The sequence below is a fragment of the Bombina bombina genome, chromosome 4 (genome assembly GCF_027579735.1).
Source record: "Bombina bombina isolate aBomBom1 chromosome 4, aBomBom1.pri, whole genome shotgun sequence".
Lineage (NCBI taxonomy): Eukaryota > Metazoa > Chordata > Amphibia > Anura > Bombinatoridae > Bombina > Bombina bombina.
This window is the reverse complement of record NC_069502.1, coordinates 1,141,928,542-1,141,953,099: the sequence shown is the minus strand read 5'-3', so window position 1 is coordinate 1,141,953,099 and position 24,558 is coordinate 1,141,928,542. Positions and strand designations below refer to the sequence as shown.

The window sequence follows — 24,558 nt, the reverse complement described above, 5'->3', positions numbered from 1 at the left end:
TTTTCTTAAAATCTGCAAGAGAAGGTAAAAAGATTAGATAGAAAAAATAGTCAGTAAATGCATAGCAGGCTAAACAGTTAAAGCATAGCCAAGCAGGGCCGCTATCAGGGGGTGACAGGGGTGACTCCTGTCAGGGGCCCAATGAGCCAGGGGGGCCCCATGAGTAGGGATGGGCGAATGTGCAAATTTTCGAATTTCGAATGTAGAACGAATGTTATTACCGAAATTCGAATTCTAAATTCGAATGTCGATAAGAACGAATATTCTTAAAAATTCGAAAATCAAATGTTATTTACAGTTTTCGAATGTCACTTTCGAATTCGAATGTTTATAATTATATCGAATGTCTACATTCGAAATTCGAATTTTTCGAATTCGAATATAAATTCGAATTTTTCGAATTCGAATATAAATTCGAATTTTTTGAATTCGAATATTGCATAATTCGAATATTACATTTAAAAGCATTAGAAATACTATTACAATCTAAATTCGAATTTTTCGAATTCGAATACACGTATTGCATAATTCGAATATTACATTTAAAGAAAAAGCATTAGAAATACTATTACAATCTAAATTCGAATTTTTCGAATTCGAATATTGCATAATTCTAATATTACATTTAAAGAAAAAGCATTAGAAATACTATTACAATCTAAATTCGAATTTTTCGAATTCGAATATTGCATAATTCGAATATTACATTTAAAGAAAAAACATTAGAAATACTATTACAATCTAAATTCGAATTTTTCGAATTCGAATATTGCATAATTCGGATATTACATTTAAAGAAAAAGCATTAGAAATACTATTACAATCTAAATTCTAATTTTTCGAATTCGAATATTGCATAATTCGAATATTACATTTAAAGAAAAAGCATTAGAAATACTATTACAATCTAAATTTGAATTTTTCGAATTCGAATACACATATTGCATAATTCGAATATTACATTTAAAGAAAAAGCATTAGAAATACTATTACAATCTAAATTCGAATTTTTCGAATTCGAATATTGCATAATTCGAATATTACATTTAAAGAAAAAGCATTAGAAATACTATTACAATCTAAATTCGAATTTTTCGAATTCGAATACACGTATTGCATAATTCGAATATTACATTTAAAGAAAAAGCATTAGAAATACTATTACAATCTAAATTTGAATTTTTCGAATTCGAATATTGCATAATTCGAATATTACATTTAAAGAAAAAGCATTAGAAATACTATTACAATCTAAATTCGAATTTTTCGAATTCGAATATTGCATAATTCGAATATTACATTTAAAGAAAAAGCATTAGAAATACTATTACAATCTAAATTTGAATTTTTCGAATTCGAATATTGCATAATTCGAATATTACATTTAAAGAAAAAGCATTAGAAATACTATTACAATCTAAATTCGAATTTTTCGAATTCGAATATTGCATAATTCGAATATTACATTTAAAGAAAAAGCATTAGAAATACTATTACAATCTAAATTCGAATTTTTCGAATTCGAATACACGTATTGCATAATTCGAATATTACATTTAAAGAAAAAGCATTAGAAATACTATTACAATCTAAATTCGAATTTTTCGAATTCGAATACACGTATTGCATAATTTGAATATTACATTTAAAGAAAAAGCATTAGAAATACTATTACAATCTAAATTCGAATTTTTCGAATTCGAATATTGCATAATTCGAATATTACATTTAAAGAAAAAGCATTAGAAATACTATTACAATCTAAATTCGAATTTTTCGAATTAGAATATTGCATAATTCGAATATTACATTAAAAGAAAAAGCATTAGAAATACTATTACAATCTAAATTCGAATTTTTCGAATTCGAATATTTTCGAATGTAATCGTAAAATTCGAAACCGAATATTCGAAAATCGAATGTTAGAATGTTATGTAAACATTCGAAATTCGATTCGAACGAACGAATGTGTTAAAATTCGTGCCGTTTTTCGAATGTTGCGAAACATTCGCCCATCCCTACCCATGAGGCAAAAAAAAAAAAAAAAAAAAATTTTGGCAGCCACCAGTGGGTACTACAGGAGAGTGCTAATTGAGCATGGGAAATGTTATTACAAGGAGTAAAGTATTAGCATTTGAGAGGATTTCTTAGTGTGCACTAAACCACTATGCTCAGTGTGAGAAAGACTTGGCACTTTGTACAGTGTGTGCCAGTGAGTCAGACGGCAGATCACTTTCATTTGAAGAGGAGGTAGGACTTACTTAGCAAATGTTTTTTATTTCTTTGTGCAAATTTGGATTGTAACTTCAGTGTGGTAGTAGTTGTATGGTGGGGCTAGGGGTCCATAAAAACACATTTTTTTAGCAGCAGTGTATTTATGATTATTTGACAATGCTGTAGAAATTCTATATTTAAAACCATGCAGAAATGTTTCCTCCTCAATACACAAATAGTAGATGCCATTTTGGCAGATATGCATTATATACAGGGAGTGCAGAATTATTAGGCAAATGAGTATTTTGACCACATCATCCTCTTTATGCATGTTGTCTTACTCCAAGCTGTATAGGCTCGAAAGCCTACTACCAATTAAGCATATTAGGTGTTGTGCATCTCTGTAATGAGAAGGGGTGTGGTCTAATGACATCAACACCCTATATCAGGTGTGCATAATTATTAGGCAACTTCCTTTCCTTTGGCAAAATGGGTCAAAAGAAGGACTTGACAGGCTCAGAAAAGTCAAAAATAGTGAGATATCTTGCAGAGGGATGCAGCACTCTTAAAATTGCAAAGCTTCTGAAGCGTGATCATCGAACAATCAAGCGTTTCATTCAAAATAGTCAACAGGGTCACAAGAAGCGTGTGGAAAAACCAAAGCGCAAAATAACTGCCCATGAACTGAGAAAAGTCAAGCGTGCAGCTGCCAAGATGCCACTTGCCACCAGTTTGGCCATATTTCAGAGCTGCAACATCACTGGAGTGCCCAAAAGCACAAGGTGTGCAATACTCAGAGACATGGCCAAGGTAAGAAAGGCTGAAAGACGACCACCACTGAACAAGACACACAAGCTGAAACGTCAAGACTGGGCCAAGAAATATCTCAAGACTGATTTTTCTAAGGTTTTATGGACTGATGAAATGAGAGTGAGTCTTGATGGGCCAGATGGATGGGTCCGTGGCTGGATTGGTAAAGGGCAGAGAGCTCCAGTCCGACTCAGACGCCAGCAAGGTGGAGGTGGAGTACTGGTTTGGGCTGGTATCATCAAAGATGAGCTTGTGGGGCCTTTTCGGGTTGAGGATGGAGTCAAGCTCAACTCCCAGTCCTACTGCCAGTTTCTGGAAGACACCTTCTTCAAGCAGTGGTACAGGAAGAAGTCTGCATCCTTCAAGAAAAACATGATTTTCATGCAGGACAATGCTCCATCACACGCGTCCAAGTACTCCACAGCGTGGCTGGCAAGAAAGGGTATAAAAGAAGAAAATCTAATGACATGGCCTCCTTGTTCACCTGATCTGAACCCCATTGAGAACCTGTGGTCCATCATCAAATGTGAGATTTACAAGGAGGGAAAACAGTACACCTCTCTGAACAGTGTCTGGGAGGCTGTGGTTGCTGCTGCATGCAATGTTGATGGTGAACAGATCAAAACACTGACAGAATCCATGGATGGCAGGCTTTTGAGTGTCCTTGCAAAGAAAGGTGGCTATATTGGTCACTGATTTGTTTTTGTTTTGTTTTTGAATGTCAGAAATGTATATTTGTGAATGTTGAGATGTTATATTGGTTTCACTGGTAAAAATAAATAATTGAAATGGGTATATATTTGTTTTTGTTAAGTTGCCTAATAATTATGCACAGTAATAGTCACCTGCACACACAGATATCCCCCTTAAATAGCTAAAACTAAAAACAAACTAAAAACTACTTCCAAAAATATTCAGCTTTGATATTAATGAGTTTTTTGGGTTCATTGAGAACATGGTTGTTGTTCAATAATAAAATGAATCCTCAAAAATACAACTTGCCTAATAATTCTGCACTCCCTGTATATATATATATATATATATATATATATATTACATTCCAGTTTACTGCCCCTTTATGCAAGGACTTTCCAGATGCAAGGAGGCATTTTATCTAAGATTTTTACATCTGCATAAAATTTTATACTCTCAGACTAAGATTGCTCAGTGTTTGAAATGAGACAGGTTAACTTAAAACTGTTCAGTTTACACTACAGCTGGCTTAGTTTTGAAATGCATACCAACAAGCCTAAATCCTGCATTTAACCAGATCTAATGTTATGAGTACCACAGCTTATGGTCCCACCAAGACCATATAGAGTACAGCATTTTCAAAATCCATAAGTACAGCTGACAGATGGGAACATTTGTACACTATATTTGAAGTGGTGCTCTTGGTTGGGGAAAATGGGGAAAAAAACAAACAAACATATGTCAACCCTTTAAAGGTACTTTTCTTCATCTAGCCATCTACCCAGCTCATTAATGTACAATTTTGAATTCACAGAATTATTTTTGTTTGCACATTTACAAATATGATTCTTTAAAAAGTGATCTCTTAATTTCTGCATTTTTTTTTTATCATGCATGTCCCACACTGTTGATTTAGGGGATGCAAGGTGCATAAATGTTTCCTCCTGTGAGTGTTTCTGTGGGTGCATGTGTTTATGTCTTTGTGCTTTGGTTTGTGTCTCTATGTATATGTATTTTTTATCTGTGGGTCACTCTGTGAGGGTGGGTGGTGGGTGTGTATGTCTTTGTGCATTTTCTGTGGATGTCTGTGAGGGTGTGTGCATATGTCTTTGAGCTTTTTCTATGGGTGTTTGTGTGTATGTATGTATGTCTGTGTTTTCTGTGGGTGTCTCTGTGAGGGTGTGTGTATGTCTTTGTGTGTTTTCTGTGGATGTCTCAGTGAGGGTATGTGTATGTATGTCTTTCTGTGTTTTTCATGTGGTTGTCTCTCTGTGTGTGTGTATGTCTTTGTGTGTTTTCTGTGGGTGTCTCTGTGTGTGTATGTGTCTATATGTCTTTGTGTGTTTTCTGAGGCTGTCTCTGTCGGTGTTTCCTTGGGTGTATGTGCAAGTTTGAGTTTGTGTGTGTGTGTGTGTGTGTGTGTGTCCATTGTCTGTTCCTTTTTAGGACATTTTGACCTTACTACTAATTATTCACATCTTTCTACAGACTTTGAGACTAACAAGACCTTTCCGGAAGTAACCACTCCACCATTTAACCTTTAAATTATTGTTTAGGCAGTTCAGGGCCCTTCCTTTCAGCCACTGCATGCTGTTGTCATAATTTAGTTGTCATCTTCCTTTACAAAAAGATAATCAGAACTCCATATTTTGTTTTCTAAATCTCCTTTTTTTACAAAACTGTAGTTTACCTCATTACTTGTCAGGTCAATGTAAACAAGTGCTAAGTGTCTGTTTGGGTTTCTGTGTCTGAGTGTGTTTCTTTGCGTGTCTGCTAGAGTGTCTATATGTGAATCCTTATGTGTTAGTGTGTTTGTGTGTTTCAGTGTATGAGTGTGTCTGTGTGTATGTATGTTACTACCTTTACAACATTTCCAAGTTTAAATAGACAATTAAGAATAAAGTGCATATACGTTTTAGTCACTTGGTCAAAAATTGCACATGTCAAAGGAGGGGGGGGGGGCCTGATCAATAGTTGAGTCAGGGGCCCCAAAATTTCTAGTGGCGGCCCTGTAGCCAAGGTAAAAAGAAAATATATCAGGATGGAGGTTGAACAGTTAAAGCCCAGCCAGGGTAGAATATAATTCTGAATTCCTGTTGGAAGCAGGTACTTTTTGTATAAAACAAAGTCTAACTATTAAAAACTCAAAACAAAAAGATAAATGCAAATGATATATTCTAACCCATAAATATAAATAACAAACTCAAAAAGTAAAAAGGCTTCATACTCTAAAATCACTTTTTTTTTAAACAAGTACAAACATGAGAAAATCAATCAGGGTGTGTCTCCTAAATGCTCCTTAGCTAATTAAAGGCAGGCGATTAAAAAGGGGCATGGGTGAAAAATTAGACCACGGAAAAAACCTAGAGCTTTAAAACAGAGAAACAACAAGGTAAGAATAAATACTACCAATATTAACCAGTACTAGTATCTACTATCAGACTTAACAAAAGCCTTGAAAAATGAAAACAATGTTTCCACCAAAAAAGAAGTTGAAATACATTTTACATGTTTGTAATTGTGCTTAAAACTTTATATTATCACACAATGAGTAGTATACAGCTTGCAGATAGATTGTCCTGTTTATATTATCACACAATGAGTAGTATACAGCTTGCAGATAGATAGTCCTGTTTATATTATCACACAATGAGTAGTATACAGCTTGCAGATAGATAGTCCTGTTTATATTATCACACAATGAAAAGTATACAGCTTGCAAATAGATAGTACTCCTTATATTATTACACAATGAATAGTATACAGCTTGCAAATAGATAGTACTCCTTATATTATTACACAATGAATAGTATACAGCTTGCAAATAGATAGTACTCCTTATATTATTACACAATGAATAGTATACAGCTTGCAAATAGATAGTACTCCTTATATTATTACACAATGAATAGTATACAGCTTGCAAATAGATAGTACTCCTTATATTATTACACAATGAATAGTATACAGCTTGCAAATAGATAGTACTCCTTATATTATTACACAATGAATAGTATACAGCTTGCAAATAGATAGTACTCCTTATATTATTACACAATGAAAAGTATACAGCTTGCAAATAGATAGTACTCATATTATTACACAATGAATAGTATACAGCTTGCAAATAGATAGTACTCATATTATTACACAATGAATAGTATACAGCCTGTAGATAGATAGCTCTGCCTATAATGAAATAAGACTCCCTGATGGAGAAAAATTCCTTCCATTCTTTTATCCATTACATCTGTAAAAGATCCAGCATCATAAAAATGGGAAACACCATCTTTTGATAATCTAGAGATTGCAGCATCAACTTTAGGAGGAGTAGCAAATTGGATATGCAAAGGTTTTTCCAAGGGAAACATTCTTATATATTTTTTCAGATATCCAAAGCTGCTTTACAGATCTTGCAAAAATATTTGAATATATAAACTTTAAAGCATTAGAAACAGGGGAATACTTGTCTGGTGCAAAACTTTAAACCAATCAGATGATACTTGAGACAGTTCATCTTCAATGCCCAGGGAACTCTTAAACCCTTTAATAAACTTAGAAATATTTGCAGTGTCAAATACCATAGGTTAGTCAGATTCAAAATCTTTACCATCAGAGGCACAATAGATGTTGCAAATTATCCATAGAGTCCTCAGGTGAATCAGAAAAGCTTCCACCATAAATCTGCCCAATACACACTTTACAAAGTTTCTTGTCTTGCCAGCAAGGGTTAGCACAAATGGAACATGTGGGCATAGGCTGGGCAGTATTTCTAAGAAAGAGGCAGAACCAGCCATAAATAAATAGTATGTAATATTAAATAGGTAAAAAAAATCATACCTTATAGTTAGTTGCCCCTGATTTCTCCTGGGCTGTAATGGGTTAAGGCTGAAGCCGAGGTTGATCACTCTCATAATCCATGATAATGCTGGATATACATAACATATATATTAAGTCGTAGAAGCTTATTAAAAACAATCCCTTTTTCAAAAGATGAAGTGCTATAAACGAGCACTCACCGGAATGCAGAAACGGCAAACACCAAATGCGGCTTTAAAGTGCAGAAATCTTCATGGGGAGAAAAACAGGAACGCTAGAAATTTAAGACCTAGCCAAGGCTTCAATGGATTTACACACGCATGCGAAAATGACAGCCCTCAGACGTGGCCCCCGCGATGTCCCTTACCAATGACATCACGGTAACATGGCGGCCCCCACAAGGAAACCGTAGGGAACGTTTTTTCACCACCTATCGCCACAACAGTGACAGCGGTCACCAGAATAAGGGCGTTAAACAGCTGGGAAGATCACCAGCTCTAGTATGCGGCCAAGGTAAGCCATCCAAGGAAGGGAATATTTCATAGCCCAGAAGGAAAGCACAGAGAGGGACTCCTAGCCCTGTCCACCTAGCAGGCTGGACAGAAATAGAAGGAGGAAGGGGTGGTGTCTCACTAGAGGCTTTATGTGGTAAATGAGGGGAGTGCATAGTTCTGTCCACAACCCTTTGAAGATGGAGTCTCACTGGTAAATATTACCAGCGGTGTGATTGAGCTGAAACCATGGTGGTCACACCACCAGGGACCCTGTTTAACGGACTAGTACTATAATTATCCCTGCAGGAGAGATGAGATGGGGAACAGAAAACCAGCATCCAAATGGGGTAATTACTTCAATACAAGGACAAAACTAATAACGAACAGAATCCAAACACAGGCAATACCTGAAACCACTGTGGAAGGTGGTGGGATAGTACGCCGAAGTGGTAGAACGCTGCCTTTCATTGTGAGGGACTGAAAACTTTGAAAAATTTGTATGGGTGCTTTAGGAATACGCATAGGCTTCTATATACCCTTTATGGTGAGCTATACCGAAGCAAAATAATCGAGAGGTTTAGCGTTTGTGTATATACCTTGTTTATAAGGGGAATTCATTTTGACCCTAGTTTCACTAAGGAAATATACAATTACCTTTTGAATTAATAGAAATATACTTTTTTGTCTCCCTTTTTTTATTTTTCAACTACATTTATAATTAAATTGGTGTGCACCAGCGCCAGCTAACAAAACATTTTTTTAAGCTGCTGCTGTTAGCTCAAATGTGTTTATATTAACTCCTTTGGTGCGGACAATTTTTTATTTTATTTATATATATATATACAGTGCTATATCCTATGTAGTCCAAAACCTAGAGTATCAGAAATAAACCTGATATGTCAGGCCTCCTTTCAATTTGGACCCCAAAAAATAGTTCAGATCTATTGGGGATAGGAGAAGAGGTATCCAAGTTCACTCGCAGCCTAATCCTAAAAACAAAGTGGAATTTCGCCAAAACAGGAGAGATCCCAAGGGGAATCTGAAACAAAAGAGGGAAGGGCGCACAGCAACAAAAATTCTCTCTGGTGTAGTATGTAAGGTGAAGTTAGATGCAAAAGAAAGAAGATGTAAAATGGACACTCACTTTTTAACCTTAACTCATAAGAGGTATGGAAAGAGCACGGGAGGGCATAAAGCCTCTGTAGTTATTCAGAAAGGATGTCCTCACTTTACCAGCAGTCGCTCTCTCTCCAGGCAAAATCAGCACCTCTCCAATAGAAGATAAACCGTTTTGAGAGGGATAATTCAATCCTTAAGTGCTGGGAACCAAGCACAGCAGAGTAACTGAAAGTCAGGCAAAGCAGCAAGCTCCTCAGCTCCGGGTTAGTGCAATGTGAGAAGTGGCAGAGGGGAGAATGACAGCACATCACCCACAGGTTCGCGAGCTACTGGGTTATATATATATATTTATATATATATATATTTATATATACACACATATATACAGTGTGTATATATATATATATATATATATATATATATATATATACAGGGAGTGCAGAATTATTAGGCAAGTTGTATTTTTGAGGATTAATTTTATTATTGAACAACAACCATGTTCTCAATGAACCCAAAAAACTCATTAATATCAAAGCTGAAAAGTTTTGGAAGTAGTTTTTAGTTTGTTTTTAGTTATAGCTATTTTAGGGGGATATCTGTGTGTGCAGGTGACTATTACTGTGCATAATTATTAGGCAACTTAACAAAAACAAATATATACCCATTTCAATTATTTATTTTTACCAGTGAAACCAATATAACATCTCAACATTCACAAATATACATTTCTGACATTCAAAAACAAAACAAAAACAAATCAGTGACCAATATAGCCACCTTTCTTTGCAAGGACACTTAAAAGCCTGCCATCCATGGATTCTGTCCACCATCAACATTGCGTGCAGCAGCATCCACAGCCTCCCAGACACTGTTCAGAGAGGTGTACTGTTTTCCCTCCTTGTAAATCTCACATTTGATGATGGACCACAGGTTCTCAATGGGGTTCAGATCAGGTGAACAAGGAGGCCATGTCATTAGATTTTCTTCTTTTATACCCTTTCTTGCCAGCCACGCTGTGGAGTACTTGGACGCGTGTGATGGAGCATTGTCCTGCATGAAAATTATGTTTTTCTTGAAGGATGCAGACTTCTTCCTGTACCACTGCTTGAAGAAGGTGTCTTCCAGAAACTGGCAGTAGGACTGGGAGTTGAGCTTGACTCCATCCTCAACCCGAAAAGGCCCCACAAGCTCATCTTTGATGATACCAGCCCAAACCAGTACTCCACCTCCACCTTGCTGGCGTCTGAGTCGGACTGGAGCTCTCTGCCCTTTACCAATCCAGCCACGGGCCCATCCATCTGGCCCATCAAGACTCACCCTCATTTCATCAGTCCATAAAACCTTAGAAAAATCAGTCTTGAGATATTTCTTGGCCCAGTCTTGACGTTTCAGCTTGTGTGTCTTGTTCAGTGGTGGTCGTCTTTCAGCCTTTCTTACCTTGGCCATGTCTCTGAGTATTGCACACCTTGTGCTTTTGGGCACTCCAGTGATGTTGCAGCTCTGAAATATGGCCAAACTGGTGGCAAGTGGCATCTTGGCAGCTGCACGCTTGACTTTTCTCAGTTCATGGGCAGTTATTTTGCGCCTTGGTTTTTCCACACGCTTCTTGCGACCCTGTTGACTATTTTGAATGAAACGCTTGATTGTTCGATGATCACGCTTCAGAAGCTTTGCAATTTTAAGAGTGCTGCATCCCTCTGCAAGATATCTCACTATTTTTGACTTTTCTGAGCCTGTCAAGTCCTTCTTTTGACCCATTTTGCCAAAGGAAAGGAAGTTGCCTAATAATTATGCACACCTGATATAGGGTGTTGATGTCATTAGACCACACCCCTTCTCATTACAGAGATGCACATCACCTAATATGCTTAATTGGTAGTAGGCTTTCGAGCCTATACAGCTTGGAGTAAGACAACATGCATAAAGAGGATGATGTGGTCAAAATACTAATTTGCCTAATAATTCTGCACTCCCTGTAGTATATATTTATGAATAAATAGAACATATTCTTCTATGTGAAGAACATTGGAATGTGAAATATTCATATTTCATTCGAGTTAGGACACTTGAGAAAATGCGATCGGTTTTGTATGCAATTGGGTTTGTGCGCGAGTAAGGGTGTTAGATATATTCCACTTTTCCCTTTCCACTTTTCACTCTCCATTGAAGTCTATGGGGGAATTAGCGATATTCAAACTTTGGCTTTTTGCGGGCATTGGGTTAGCGCAAGTACAAAAACATTTTGCTTTCAACTTGTAATATGTGCGCTACCCGACGTGTGCTAAAAGCTTAGTTCTAGCAAAGTTATCACGCGAGCGGGAGCACAAACTACCTCTCCAGTTGTCTAGCCCTATATGAGTAGGGACATTTGTATCCCTCTTTTTTTCTCCTAATTCTAAGCATTTAAGTTCTATTTGCAGGCAACTTTTTGCTTGTTTGTTCATTTTGTTGGCTGTAGGAAGGGTCATAAAGCTAAGGCTGTTTCTTTTTTTTTTGGCTTATGTTTTCTTGGAGGTAGATAAGTCTCCTTATTGTTTTACTTTCCATTTTACTAGGTCGGTTGCTACTTCTTCGGTTTTTAAGAATGAGGCCTCTGTAGATTTTTAGATAGTCTCTTTGTTGTCTCTTTTTACTTTATTCATATTTTTCTGTATTTTTACTTCTTCTAAAGTGTCGTTTGGTAGGAAAATCCTTCAAGCTGTTGTCTCTTGAAGTTTTTTCTTTGTTTTTTCTGTTTATATTTGCATTTTTTATATTGATATTTTGTTATAATACTCTACTATTGTGAAAAAAAGAGCTGTATTATTTGAGTTCTACATCTTTTTTGCTAGTTCCGCCCTAATTACTTGTGGATTCACTGCCTGGGTATTATTTTCCCAGGAGTAAAGGATTGTGGACTCTCACCACCTACAGTATCTCACAAAAGTGAGTACACCCCTCACCTTTTTGTAAATATGTTATTATATCTTTTCATGTGACAACACTGAAGAAATGACACTTTGCTACAATGTAAAGTAGTGAGTGTACAGCCTGTATGACAGTGTAAATTTGCTGTCTCCTCAAAGTAACTCAACACACATCCATTAATGTCTAAACTGTTGGCAACAAAAGTGAATACACCCTTAAGTGGAAATGTCCAATTTGGGCCTAAATAGCCATTTTACCTCCCCGGTGTCATGTGACTCATTAGGGTTACAAGGTCTCAGGTGTGAATGGGGAGCAGATGTGTTAAATTTGGTGTTATCGCTCTCACACTCTCTCATACTGGTCACTGGAAGTTCAACATGGCACTTCATGGCAAAGAACTCTCTGAGGATCTGAAAGAAATAATTGTTGCTCTACATAAAGATGGCCTAGGCTATAAGAAGATCGGCAAGACCCTGAAACTGAGCTGCAGCACGGTGGGCAAGACCATTCAGCGGTTTCACAGGACAGCAAATTTACACTGTTATACAGGCTGTACACTCATTACATTGCTGCAAAGTGTAATTTCTGCAGTGTTGTCACATGAAAAGATATAATAAAATATCTACAAAAATGTGAGGGGTGTACTCACTTTTGTGAGATACTGTATATGAAAGAAAACATAATTTATACCTACCTTATAAAGGGTCAGATTAAGAGTGGAGCGCAAATGCGAACACGACCTCGCCTTCGCATTGCATGGAAGCTTTGCGCTCATGAGAGCGCACTTCCATAGGATCCAATGGGAGTCTTGTTCTCATGCCGATAGTCACGGCATTGAACCTAGCGCAGCGAAGGGGGTAGGTTGTGCAATGATAGGTGTTCATTTAGCTCTCAGTAGTGCATTACTGCTTATTCAAGAAAGGATAACAAGAGAATGAAGCAAATTTGATGATAAAAGTAAATTGTAAAGTTGTTTACAAATGTATTCTTTGAATTATTGAAGAAGAAATATTTTGAGTTTCATGTCCCTTTAAAGGGAAACTAATGTCAACATTAGACTATCACAATTTAGACAGATCATGCAGTTTTAAAGGGACAGTCTAGGCCAAAATAAACTTTCATGATTCAGATAGAGCATGTAATTTTAAACAATTTTCCAATTTACTTTTATCACCAATTTTGCTTTGTTCTCTTGGTATTCTTAGTTGAAAGCTTAATCTAGGAGGTTCATATGCTAATTTCTTAGACCTTGAAGGCCACCTCTTTTCAGAATGCATTTGAACAGTTTTTCACCACTAGAGGGTGTTAGTTCATGTATATCATATAGATAACACTGTGCTCGTGCACGTGAAGTTATCTGGGAGCAGGCAGTGATTGGCTAAACTGCAAGTCTGTCAAAAGAACTGAAATAAAGGGGCAGTTTGCAGAGGCTTAGATACACACTAAAACATACTTACTCACACACACATTCTCACACACACACTAACACACTAAAACATACTTACTCACACATAATCTCTCACACACTCACATTCTCACACACACTCTAACACACACTCTCTCACATTCTCACACACACTCTAACACACTAAAACATACTTACTCACACACACTCACATTCTCACACACACACTAACACACTAAAACATACTTACTCACACACACTCTCTCACACACATTCTCACACCCACTCTAACACACTAAAACATACTTACTCACACATAATCTCTCACACACTCACATTCTCACACACACTCTAACACACTCTCACACACACATCCTCACACACACTCTAACACACACTCTCTCACACACTCACATTCTCACACACACTCTAACACACTAAAACATACTTACTCACACATAATCTCTCACACACTCGCAAACATTTTCTCTTACACACACTCTCTCTCGCACACACACAAATACACATACTCTTTCACACACAGGCTCACACACAAAGGAAGACACTGACAAACAGACACACAAACACTCATCAACAAAGACATTTACACACACATACACACTTATAAACACTCATTCACACTCCCACACAAAGACACACACATGCAAGAGATAAATAACTGTAAGGATGTGCAGTATGTTGCAAATGCACAATGTCACCTTTTTGGCTGTGGCTGTTTCCTACCAAACCTGGACATTTGCATGTTAGGACCTGACTCAGCTTCAAACCCGGACACACAAATGGAAGCCTGAACTGTCCGGGTCACTCCTAGACAGGTGGCAACCTACATACAGGGGGCCTCTCAACCTGTGATGTAATCACTAAACCCCAGGTATTGTCATTCAGTTTGGCATTAATCCTGCACTTTTGAATTTTAGATTATGAAACTGGCAGAATAACGATGCAATTAATGATTTTATGTTGTTTTCAGGAGGTTACAGTTCTGAGCAGAAGCATTTTTGGGATTGTGATCACTGGGAAAACACACTGACAATACATTACGAAGTTTAGAAATCGCTATCTACCAAAAACAAGCGCAAGATTGTAATCAACTACATAGTTACCTAGGATTAGTAATGAAAAAAAGTGTGTTATAATGTCCCTTTAAAATATCACTCTCACTGCTGTCACTTAAAGGGACAGTCTACACCAGAATTAGTATTGTTTAAAAAGATAGATAATCCCTTTATTACCCAGTCCCCAGTTTTGCATAACCAACACAGTTATATATTTTTTTAACCTCTGTGATTACTTTTTACCTAAGCTTCTGCAGGCTGCCCCCTTTATTTCCGCTCTTTTGACAAACTTGCATTTTAGCTAATCAGTGCTGACTCCTAGGTAACTCCACGGGCGTGAGCACTATGTTATCTATATGGCACACATGAACTAATGCCCTCTAGTTGTGAAAAACTGTTAAAATGCACTGAGATAAGAGGCGGCCTTCAAGGGCTTAGAAATGAGCATATGAGCCTACCTAGGTTTAGCTTTAAACTAATAATACCAGGAGAACAAAGCAAAATTGATGATAAAAGTAAATAGGAAAGTTGTATAAAATGACATGCCCTATCTAAATCATGACAGTTGTCACTATAAATTTTCTAACTCTAGTATGTTAATCTCATTTGCAGCTGATTTCTTACCTAAAGTTCCAATACTAATAAATGTGTACACGCCTCACTTCTGATTGGTGTGCTTGTTTGTGCTATAGGCTTGATCAAGTTTTTAGTTTAGGTTTTTTGGCAGCAATTTACAAGCTGAACAGGAATTTGTTGCAACACATCTTTAAATTCTACTTAGATTATTGAATCATTCAGACTACAAAGAAGCCAGATTAATACTGAGCAAATGGTTCATTTAAAGTAAACAAGGAACAAGCTGAGACGCCTGGTGTTTAGTATTCAGCTGGATAGTCCAGTATATTTCCTGAATGGCAGCTGCATGTTAAAGGCCTCCTATATCTCAGTACGTTACACATACAGTCCAGAAAGAGTAGACATCTCACTCATACGACTTTATATGTCACTGGCATCCAAGGATGGTTAAAAAAAAATCCCTGTTTTATGTGTTTTTGGCAGTCTGCGGGTGTTAGAATACTGCTCTGTGAGTGTTACTGGCAGCCAAAGAGGCATAATCATTGCTTTGTGTGTTACTGGCAGCCAAGGGCATACAATCATTGCTCAAGTGCGGTAACTAGGTTGAGGTTCTGAGACCACTGTGTTTTCCCACCTGTTACCTGTGCGCAGCCACCTATAGGTTGTCATGTATTTTTGTGGAGGGCACAAGTCTGCAGTTGCTACTCAAAATTAAATAAATAGATTACTCAATTAAAAAGGACAACATAAATAAAAATGCATCTTGTTTGATTTAAAATAATTGCTTACACAAATGAATCCTAAATCTACTTCTTCTCACCAGAATTAAATCAGGTATCCTTGTTCAGGTGTTTTTCTTTTATTGTCCTGCACTTTGTTACAAGGAGTAATACATACTGTATAACTATTAAATGAAACACATTTTATTATCTGGGTGCAATAAAACTACTTTCTATTTGCCTATAATAACTCAAATCCAATGCACATGTACATATTTAAAGGGACACAGTAAAGTCAAAAATACATATTCATGGTTTAGAGAGAGCGTGCAATTTAAAATAACGTGCCTAGTTACTTCTGTTCTCAAATTCACTTTTGTTCTCTTGGTATCGGTTGTTGAAGAGTAAACCTAGGTTGGTTCATAGGAGCTCAGGAGCATACATATGTCTGTAGCACTCTAAGGCAGGAGTGCTTGTATAACATTGCTCAAAACATTGTAGTAAACATTGCTGCCGCAGAGTGCATGTACAGTAAGTAATCATATTTGTTGCATACTTTAGGCACATCTCTTATGTCTGCAGATGGTAAATGCATGGTGTACAAATGCCTGCCTGAGTATAGTGCACACCTAAGAACTTAAAGGACCAGTCAACACAGTAGATTTGCATAATCAACAAATTCAAGATAACAAGACAATACAATAGCATTTAGTCTGAACTTCAAATGAGTAGTAGATTTTTTTTCTGACAATTTTAAAAGTTATGTCTTTTTCCACTCCCTTGTACCATGTGACAACCATCAGCCAATCACAAATGCATACACGTACCATGTGACAGCCATTAGCCATTCACAAATGCATACACACTTATTCTTGCACATGCTCAGAGGGAGCTGGTGACTCAAAAAGTTTAAATATAAAAAGACTGTGCACATTTTGTTAATGGAAGTAAATTGGAAAGTTGTTTAAAATGGCATGCTCTATCTCAATAATGAAAGTTTAATTTTGATTGAGTGTCCCTTTAATATGACTCATGCTCTGTAATAGGCAACTATGGTGAGCACATTTCTTTATTAGTAGCACAGAAACTAATGCACAACCATAGAACTATCAGGTGTGAAAGGTCATTACCTGTCTTTGAGGTTCCCATTTTTCAAGCCAAACTCTTCGCATTCTGCTTCTGAGAGTGACACACCTCTCATGGACTTGATAGGATGGATGAAAAGTTGTGACACTTCTCCCACTTTCTGCAGTTTCCTTTTCTTCGACTTCTTTTTACTTGCACACAAAAACCATCCAACTGCCACAGAGGCTCCAAAAGCCGCTGCACAGAGTATGAGAGTACGATGCCTGGACAAAGCCTCCATAGTCAGCGACATAGGTCACAGAGATGGCCTGTGGGACTTGAAAAGCTATAGACCCTATGTGTGTCTGTAATAAAGGTCACTGCTCACAGCATTTTAATCTAACCACAGTATAATTCAGTCTGCAGCACAAGAAAGAAAAAGGTTTTTTTTTATTGAGTTTAGATTGGCTGCTGTCCCAGAAATGTCTGCCCGCCTTTTGTTTTGTTAACCCTTTACATTCCTTTTATACATCCAACAATCTTTGAAAACAAATGGAAATCACATTCTGACAGTCTCCTTATTAGTTAAATATAAGGGAACAGCCCCGTTTTTTTAAGTAAACTCAGGTATTTGCTAACATGATTAAGCATTTTTCTGCAGAACGTGCCTTAAGGTTAAAAGGGAAAAGAATATTTTTTTTAATTTATTTTTTTAAAGTAAATTGTACTTAAGATACTAAAATGAAACAAGAGAAAGGGAACTGCTTTAAAGGGACATGAAACCCAATTTTTTTCTTTCATGATTTAGAAAGAGCATGCAATTTTAAACAACTTTCTAATTTACTTCTATTATCTAATTTGCTTAATTCTCTTGCTATCCTTTGCTGAAAGGCATATCTAGATATGCTCAGTAGCTGCTGATTGGTGGCTGCACATATATGCCTTGTGTGATTGGCTCACCCATGTGCATTGCTATTTCTTCAACAACGGATATCTAAAGAATAAAGTAAATTAGATAATAGAAGTAAATTGGAATGTTGTTTAAAATTCTATTCTCTATATAAATCATGAAATAAAAATGATGAAATAAAAGAGGCTGCTTCTTGGGTGTTAACTAGCCATAGAACAAGTGATTATGCTATTGTTTGTTCCAAGTTGAGCTCTTTTTATTTATGGTCAGATTTCTATTTGGTCCAAAAATGACAAGTGCCCCACAAGCTGGACGCCATGTGGGGCATGCAACGATTGGATGATATGGTATTTGACATTGATCAGCTAAATGCAGGATGAAATGTGGGTGAGGGAACAGCACAATGTTGATCTTCAAAAAATGGTAAATAGATTACAAAAAGATTAATTGTACTGTGGATTACTTTAAGTAACTTTCCAATCACTTTAAGGCTAGAGTTAGGGTTAAAGGGACAGTTTACTCAAAAATTGTCTCCCCTTTAATTTGTTCCCAATGATCCACTTTACCTGCTGGATTGTATTAAATTGTTTACAAGTATTACCCTTATATTGGCATGAAATAGTTTATTTAGCCTGTGGTATCCCCACCCATCCTGAAAGTTTTTGGCCTCAAAGCCAAGCTGTGTTAACACAGCCAGTAGAAGAAATTACACTCCTAGTGGGTTATAGAAGAGATACAGTAATAAAATGTTAATTTTCCATTGCTCTCTACAAGTATTGGTGATTGGTTTATGGACAGATATAAGATAAAGAAGCAGGCATGTTTATATAATGTGATAAATTAATGCAATCTGATTATACCTACAAGCTCAACCCATTTTATTAGGTTGTGGCTTCAAAACACAAAATCAGCTCATTCATATACACAAATAAACCTTAAAAAAGCAAATCTCATACATTTTATACTCTGCAGTTGGTAACAAAAGTAATTGGAAACACATTAAGGGAAACACTATTTTATTGTATACTTTCCTTTTAAGCTGAGGAATACAAGGGGATTGTACAAATGTGAGATGATACTGCACTTGTTGTGCAATAAGAGTTGTCTCTTTGCTCTAGCACAAGTTAATGCTATGCAAGTGTATATGTGCTATGTGAGGTAACTCAAGTTATTAGAGAGTTGTGAAAGACAAATCCTGAAGGAACATACATTTTCTTCATCTAAAAGTGTTTAAAAATGTATTCAAGTTCTTTGGGGGGTTTTTATGGATGTTCCTGCCCTGATTGAACCTACTTTTCTTGTGTCTGAGTTATTCCAATCACCCAGTGAGTTGTAAAGTACCCGGGCTCAAGTACCCAATAACTTCATATTAGTGTCACTTTAAATTGAAACACCTTTTCCTTAAAGGAACATGAACGTCACAATTATAAGACTTTTTAATTTACTACTATTATTAAATTTACCTTTTTTGGTATCCCCTGTTGAAAAGCATACCTAAGTAGGCCCAAGAACAGCAGTGGCTGTGGGAACTATCTGGTAATTGGTGGCTTCATCCATAAGCCTCTTGTCATTGGCTTTCCCCATGGATCCAGCTAGCTCCCAGTAGTGCATTCTAGTGGTTAAACACATCGCTATATGCAAGCAATTGTGCATTAATAAAATGTTCTAACACAGAGCATTTAATTTGTGTAGTTTTATGCCCCTTCAATATTTGTACTGACTGCTCAGCCTATGAAAACTAAGAAAACAAATGGGAAATCTATTTAGCACCCCAACAGCATTTGGACAATTCAATATTACATGGTATTGATACAGGAGTAGACTAAACTCAAGGTAAGTATTCCCACAACTCATCTCTAGCTTTTGTCCTCATAATCAATAGCAGTTCTAGCAGTTTTTTTGGGGGGGGGGTCATAGCCGTGCGCACAGAGTGTGCCTGGGGTGCACTCAAATGTAAAAGGTAGGGGAATACTGGCGCTGAAGCTAGGGTTTACACTGAATAAATATGTGAGGGGTACCCGTGTGGGATTATCGAATAAAATATTGAAATAACTTGATTAAAAATGATAAGAAATGTTCTGCCTAACTGTATGATGCTCCTAATATTATGGGTTTCTAGGATACTGATTTTGCCCGCCATTAAACCAGACTATAGCTAGAAACATGCACTCTTTAGACATGGAATGGCCACATTAGGATCCCATATACAGATAATTCAGTATCATAAAGTTGTCTATTTGTGGGTGTTTTGAGTTATAATTTTAGATTTGCCCTTCCCTGACATTCTAAATATTCATTTTTGGACATTAAGTTTATCATCGTATTATTCTCACTAATAAGTCCCATGTCCTCTTGCACTCTAGTATGTTTGTACTATATTATGATAATCTAATGTTGGTCTATATTGTATTGCTCCCTTGGTTTGATATATAGTTGATAGGGTTGGTAAATATAACATAATTGTGCACACAGAGCCGCACATAAGGCACAACTAAAAAATTAGGTTTCACTGTTATAATTCTATTACAATATAACATGCTGCTTATGCCTTTCCAAGCCATTATTTACTTGATATTGAACCCCTTAGAGTTAATTATAGGCTAGTGTGTATTTTCATACCAAATAATACTTGCTGGCCTCATTGTCTGCATAGCTTTCACTGTTTACAACCTTGTGTATTGCTTAGCCCTCATGATAGTTTCATAGTGCCCTTCTCAGTTTCCCATAATCTTTGCTCACACCAGTATTCTTCATGTATTTGTTCATATTCATCACTCAGGCCCAAAAGTGACCACTGTAAATATTAACTGTCCTCCTCTAATTTATGTGAATCTTCTTAGGCCCAAAAGAGGCTTATTGTACCAAGAGAGGAATTTGCTGTAGAAATATATAAAATGGAGGGGTTTTTTTTAATACCCAATGTCTATAACACTGTGTGGAGGATTACACTATGCTATGGGTTAGTGTCAACTTGTTATCTCTGACTTTGTTTCTTGTCAACTTTGTGTATGATTCTTTATATATATTGTTTACAATTTATAACCTCAATAAAAATTTATTTAAAAAAAAAAAAAAAAATGATAAGAAAAATAAATGTACTATATTAAAAAGACATAATTTATTATCAAAAATGGCACATGTGCAGTATGGTTAAAAATAAATCAATGGATCAATATCAAACAATAATTGGAATAATATATATATATTAATACTGAAATGTGATTAATAATGCCCTTAAAACTAGCTCGAAAGAAGCATATAAAAAGGGGGATAATTAACCTCAAAGGGACAATATATTATTATTATATTAAAGCACCTAAGTTAAACTTAAAATACATAGGTTACAAACGTAAAATAAAGTACATTCTAGTATAGCAAAGTATTGGACGTCAAACATATAAATATAAAAACCACAATTGAAAAAATGATGAAAAAAGAACTAAGAGAGACTACTACTTGAAGCCTCTACTCAAAGAAATACCTGCTCCAATATGCAGTATAACTTAGTAAGCAAACGTTAGTATAAATGTGCTAACGAGAGCAGAGTCAATATTCTGAAAGTGCACTTATATCAGGCCAAACGTATGTAAATGATCATACCAATAGTTCATTGGATCAAACTCACATACGAGAGGGGTACCTTGCGCATTAGTGTTACACCTCTGTGGGTAAAAGTAGAGATCCTAGAGTTGTATCGTTTCTCCATCGGATAAGTGCAGTGTGGGCGTGTTCTCTGGATACCGCCCACTTACGTCATCCGTTTCGGGTAGCGCAACTTGTGTCAAGCCGCTACACACAGAGGGAAAGTTTATATCTTCTTTAGTGTCCGCAGAGTCTTTGCTGGTGTTTCTGCGTTCCTTTTTCAAATTCCCTCAATAGGAAATAGATGGAGTTTTCAAGTTGTCTCTCTCCGTGGTAGTATAAGCAGTTTACCGGAACATAAACTGGTCTCCTTCTTTGCTAGGTTGTATTGTCTCACAAACCTAGGAGGAGGTTTAAACAAAAAACAGCTCTAGAAGATGAGCCACGATCAATGCGTTTCTCCCCTCACTTGGGGCTTTTTCAAGATGTGTGCTCAGAGTCCATATAGAGTCTTATATAGAGATGCCACTAGCCCTCATTGTATATATAATTGAAGGGTTTGTGTCTTCTCTACAATCCGTCAGTAAAGGTGGAATTGAGTCATGTCCTAATAGTTTTCATTCATAAGTAAAGGTGGTATTGAGTCATTACCCTAAAAGAGGTGTATTGTTATTGTCCAGCATTTTAATGCAAAGCAGAGCTTGTATGTAACAAAATTGCAAACATAGTAAATCCTAATTTAACATTACATATAGTTCACACAATTAATGATGAACCTTAAAAATGTAGTCTCAAAAAACAAATAGCATATATGTTTAGGGTTTCTTGATGAGTATCTAATGTTAGCCTCAATAATATATGGATTACGCCAGTAAGTTAAACGCATAGGGTTTTTGAGAGAGGAACCCATTTTACTTGGCTTGGGGTTGGTTTTAGCGCCAGTTCGTAATCCTTTTTCCATATTACCTCATTCTCCCTCTATGAATTTGGCTGCTTTTACCCATCTGAACTCATTGACTATTATATCATCCATTTATATAATATGGATCTATTTACCACTAGGAGTAACATTTTATCTGAATTAGACAAAGAGGATATTAATATAGAACAAGAAAATGTACAAGGAAACAATATCAGTACTAGAGAACTAATGAGTGAATTAGAAAAGATAATGATAAAAGAACTTAAACAAAAAACAGAATTATACTATTTAAATAAATATATCGCCCAAAATATGGTCCCAAGAGGCTTAAGGCTAGAAAAAAATTGCACATTCGAATTGAATGAGACCCTACAAGAAGAATGGTTCACAGCTTTAGAGAAAGCCTCTTTCACGTTAATAGAAATTATCAAGAAAGCACGGACATTAAGCCTTGACACTATTGATAAAAGAATAATAGAAATACGAGATATCCTGGAAAATAGGAAAGATACTGACATTTTTAAGGAAAGGCAAGCAGAAATAATTAGAACACTGCAGCTGACAAATTCAGAGATACAAAAAATAAAAAAGAGGAAAATGCAGAGAGATAAGAATGACTATACATTAAATGTAGAGGACTTAAATAATCCCACTGATAGAAACACATCTACACTAGATCAAATAAACACCATAACATACCCGAAACAACTGAAACAAGGAATACAAATAAATAGAGAAAGACCCGACTCTTTTAGGAAGCCAAATAGCTTTCCACCACATGACGGTTTTACACCCAGAAAGCCTAATAACTACCATCAACAGAACGAATATACACCTAGGAATCTACCGAAAACATTGGCAAACTTTAGAGAATTCAATTACCATAATAGCCAATACAGATGGCAAGATATACCACCGCCTAGACAAGAATTTACAAACACACACTTTAGAGAACACCCTCCTTCTGAGAGGGGATATATGACTTATGCCAATAAAAAACACACACTTTAGAGAACACTCTCCTTCTGAGAGGGGATATATGACTTATCCCGCTAGAAACCTACCAACCCAGGGTTGGAGGGAAGAGAGATATAGAGATGGAGCCCCCCCCAACAAGAGTGTATCACCCCCAGTATAATAAAGAAGAAAAAAATTGGAGGATCCCACTCAGGAATAGGTTCCAACCACTAACACAAATAACAGAAAGAGAACATACTAAAGATAGAAATTATACAAATCAAGGAGCACATTTTTTAGGGGTCAGTCCAAGGGCAGAAACATCGAGAGGAAGCATAGTAGAAAAAGTACAGCTAGCCCCCTTATGAATCAAAGGGCATTAGAAGAAAGAGAGGAGGAAGGGACAGAGGTAATAAAGAAGCCAAGAGACAGACGAGAACAGTGGTAGAGCCAGAAACGTCAGGAGTATTTAATATAAGTAAGATTAGCTTAAATGAAGAAGAAAAAAAGAGTACTAGGACTTGCACCAAGCTCTAAACTAAATAAGTTTGAAACACATATTAATGTATCCCAATTTGTAAGAAAACTCACATTGAAGAGGTACTTTCTAAAAAATCCAATTGAACCCTCTACACATAAATATTACACTGAAGACCCCAAATTTGTTCATACCGATCTGAAACCCAAGTCCAAATTCTACCCCACCCAAGAGAAGGGTAAAAATGTGGAACTTTTTGAGAGATTGGTTCAGAGGGATATAGAAAAATGTGAGCCTAACAAAAAACGCCTCTATAATCTGAAAAAATCAGAAAATGATGCCCTTAAAAAGTCAAAAGAGAATAAAGATATAATTATTAAGCCGACAGATAAAGGGGGTGGTTATTATGGATAGGGAATATTACCTATTAGAAGCTGAAAGACTCCTTAAAGACCACATCACTTATAAAGAGCTAAAAAGGGACCCTACTAGAGCTGACCGCATAATTTTAAAACTTAATTTAGATGCAGCAAAGGATAAAGGTATCCTGAATGCTAAAGAATATAATTTTCTTAACCCTGAGTTTCCAAAAACCCCTATATTTTATTTCTTACCAAAGATACATAAAAATCTAGAAAATCCACCAGGTCGCCCCATTATTTCAGGGATAAACTCACTAACTGCCAACTTATCCCAATACATCGATAGATACCTTCAAAAATACGTTAAGCAATTACATTCCTACTTGAAATACTCCACCCAAGTACTACAACTTTTGGAGAATTTGAAAATAGATGGCGATATTATTTTAG

At 36.3% G+C, this 24,558-nt stretch overlaps 1 protein-coding gene across 2 annotated transcripts in view; it reads right to left on the bottom strand.

Moving 5' to 3' along the window:
- MTARC2 (mitochondrial amidoxime reducing component 2) overlaps window positions 1-17,310 on the bottom strand; it is a 90,091-nt gene extending 72,781 nt beyond the window's left edge. For both annotated transcript variants that reach the window (XM_053709364.1, XM_053709365.1), the window contains exon 1: window positions 16,963-17,310. In XM_053709364.1, the coding sequence (XP_053565339.1) occupies window positions 16,963-17,210 (248 nt within the window). In that variant the 5' untranslated portion in view covers window positions 17,211-17,310. The remainder of the gene's footprint in view (window positions 1-16,962) is intronic.
- Between the last annotated feature and the right edge of the window lie 7,248 nt (window positions 17,311-24,558).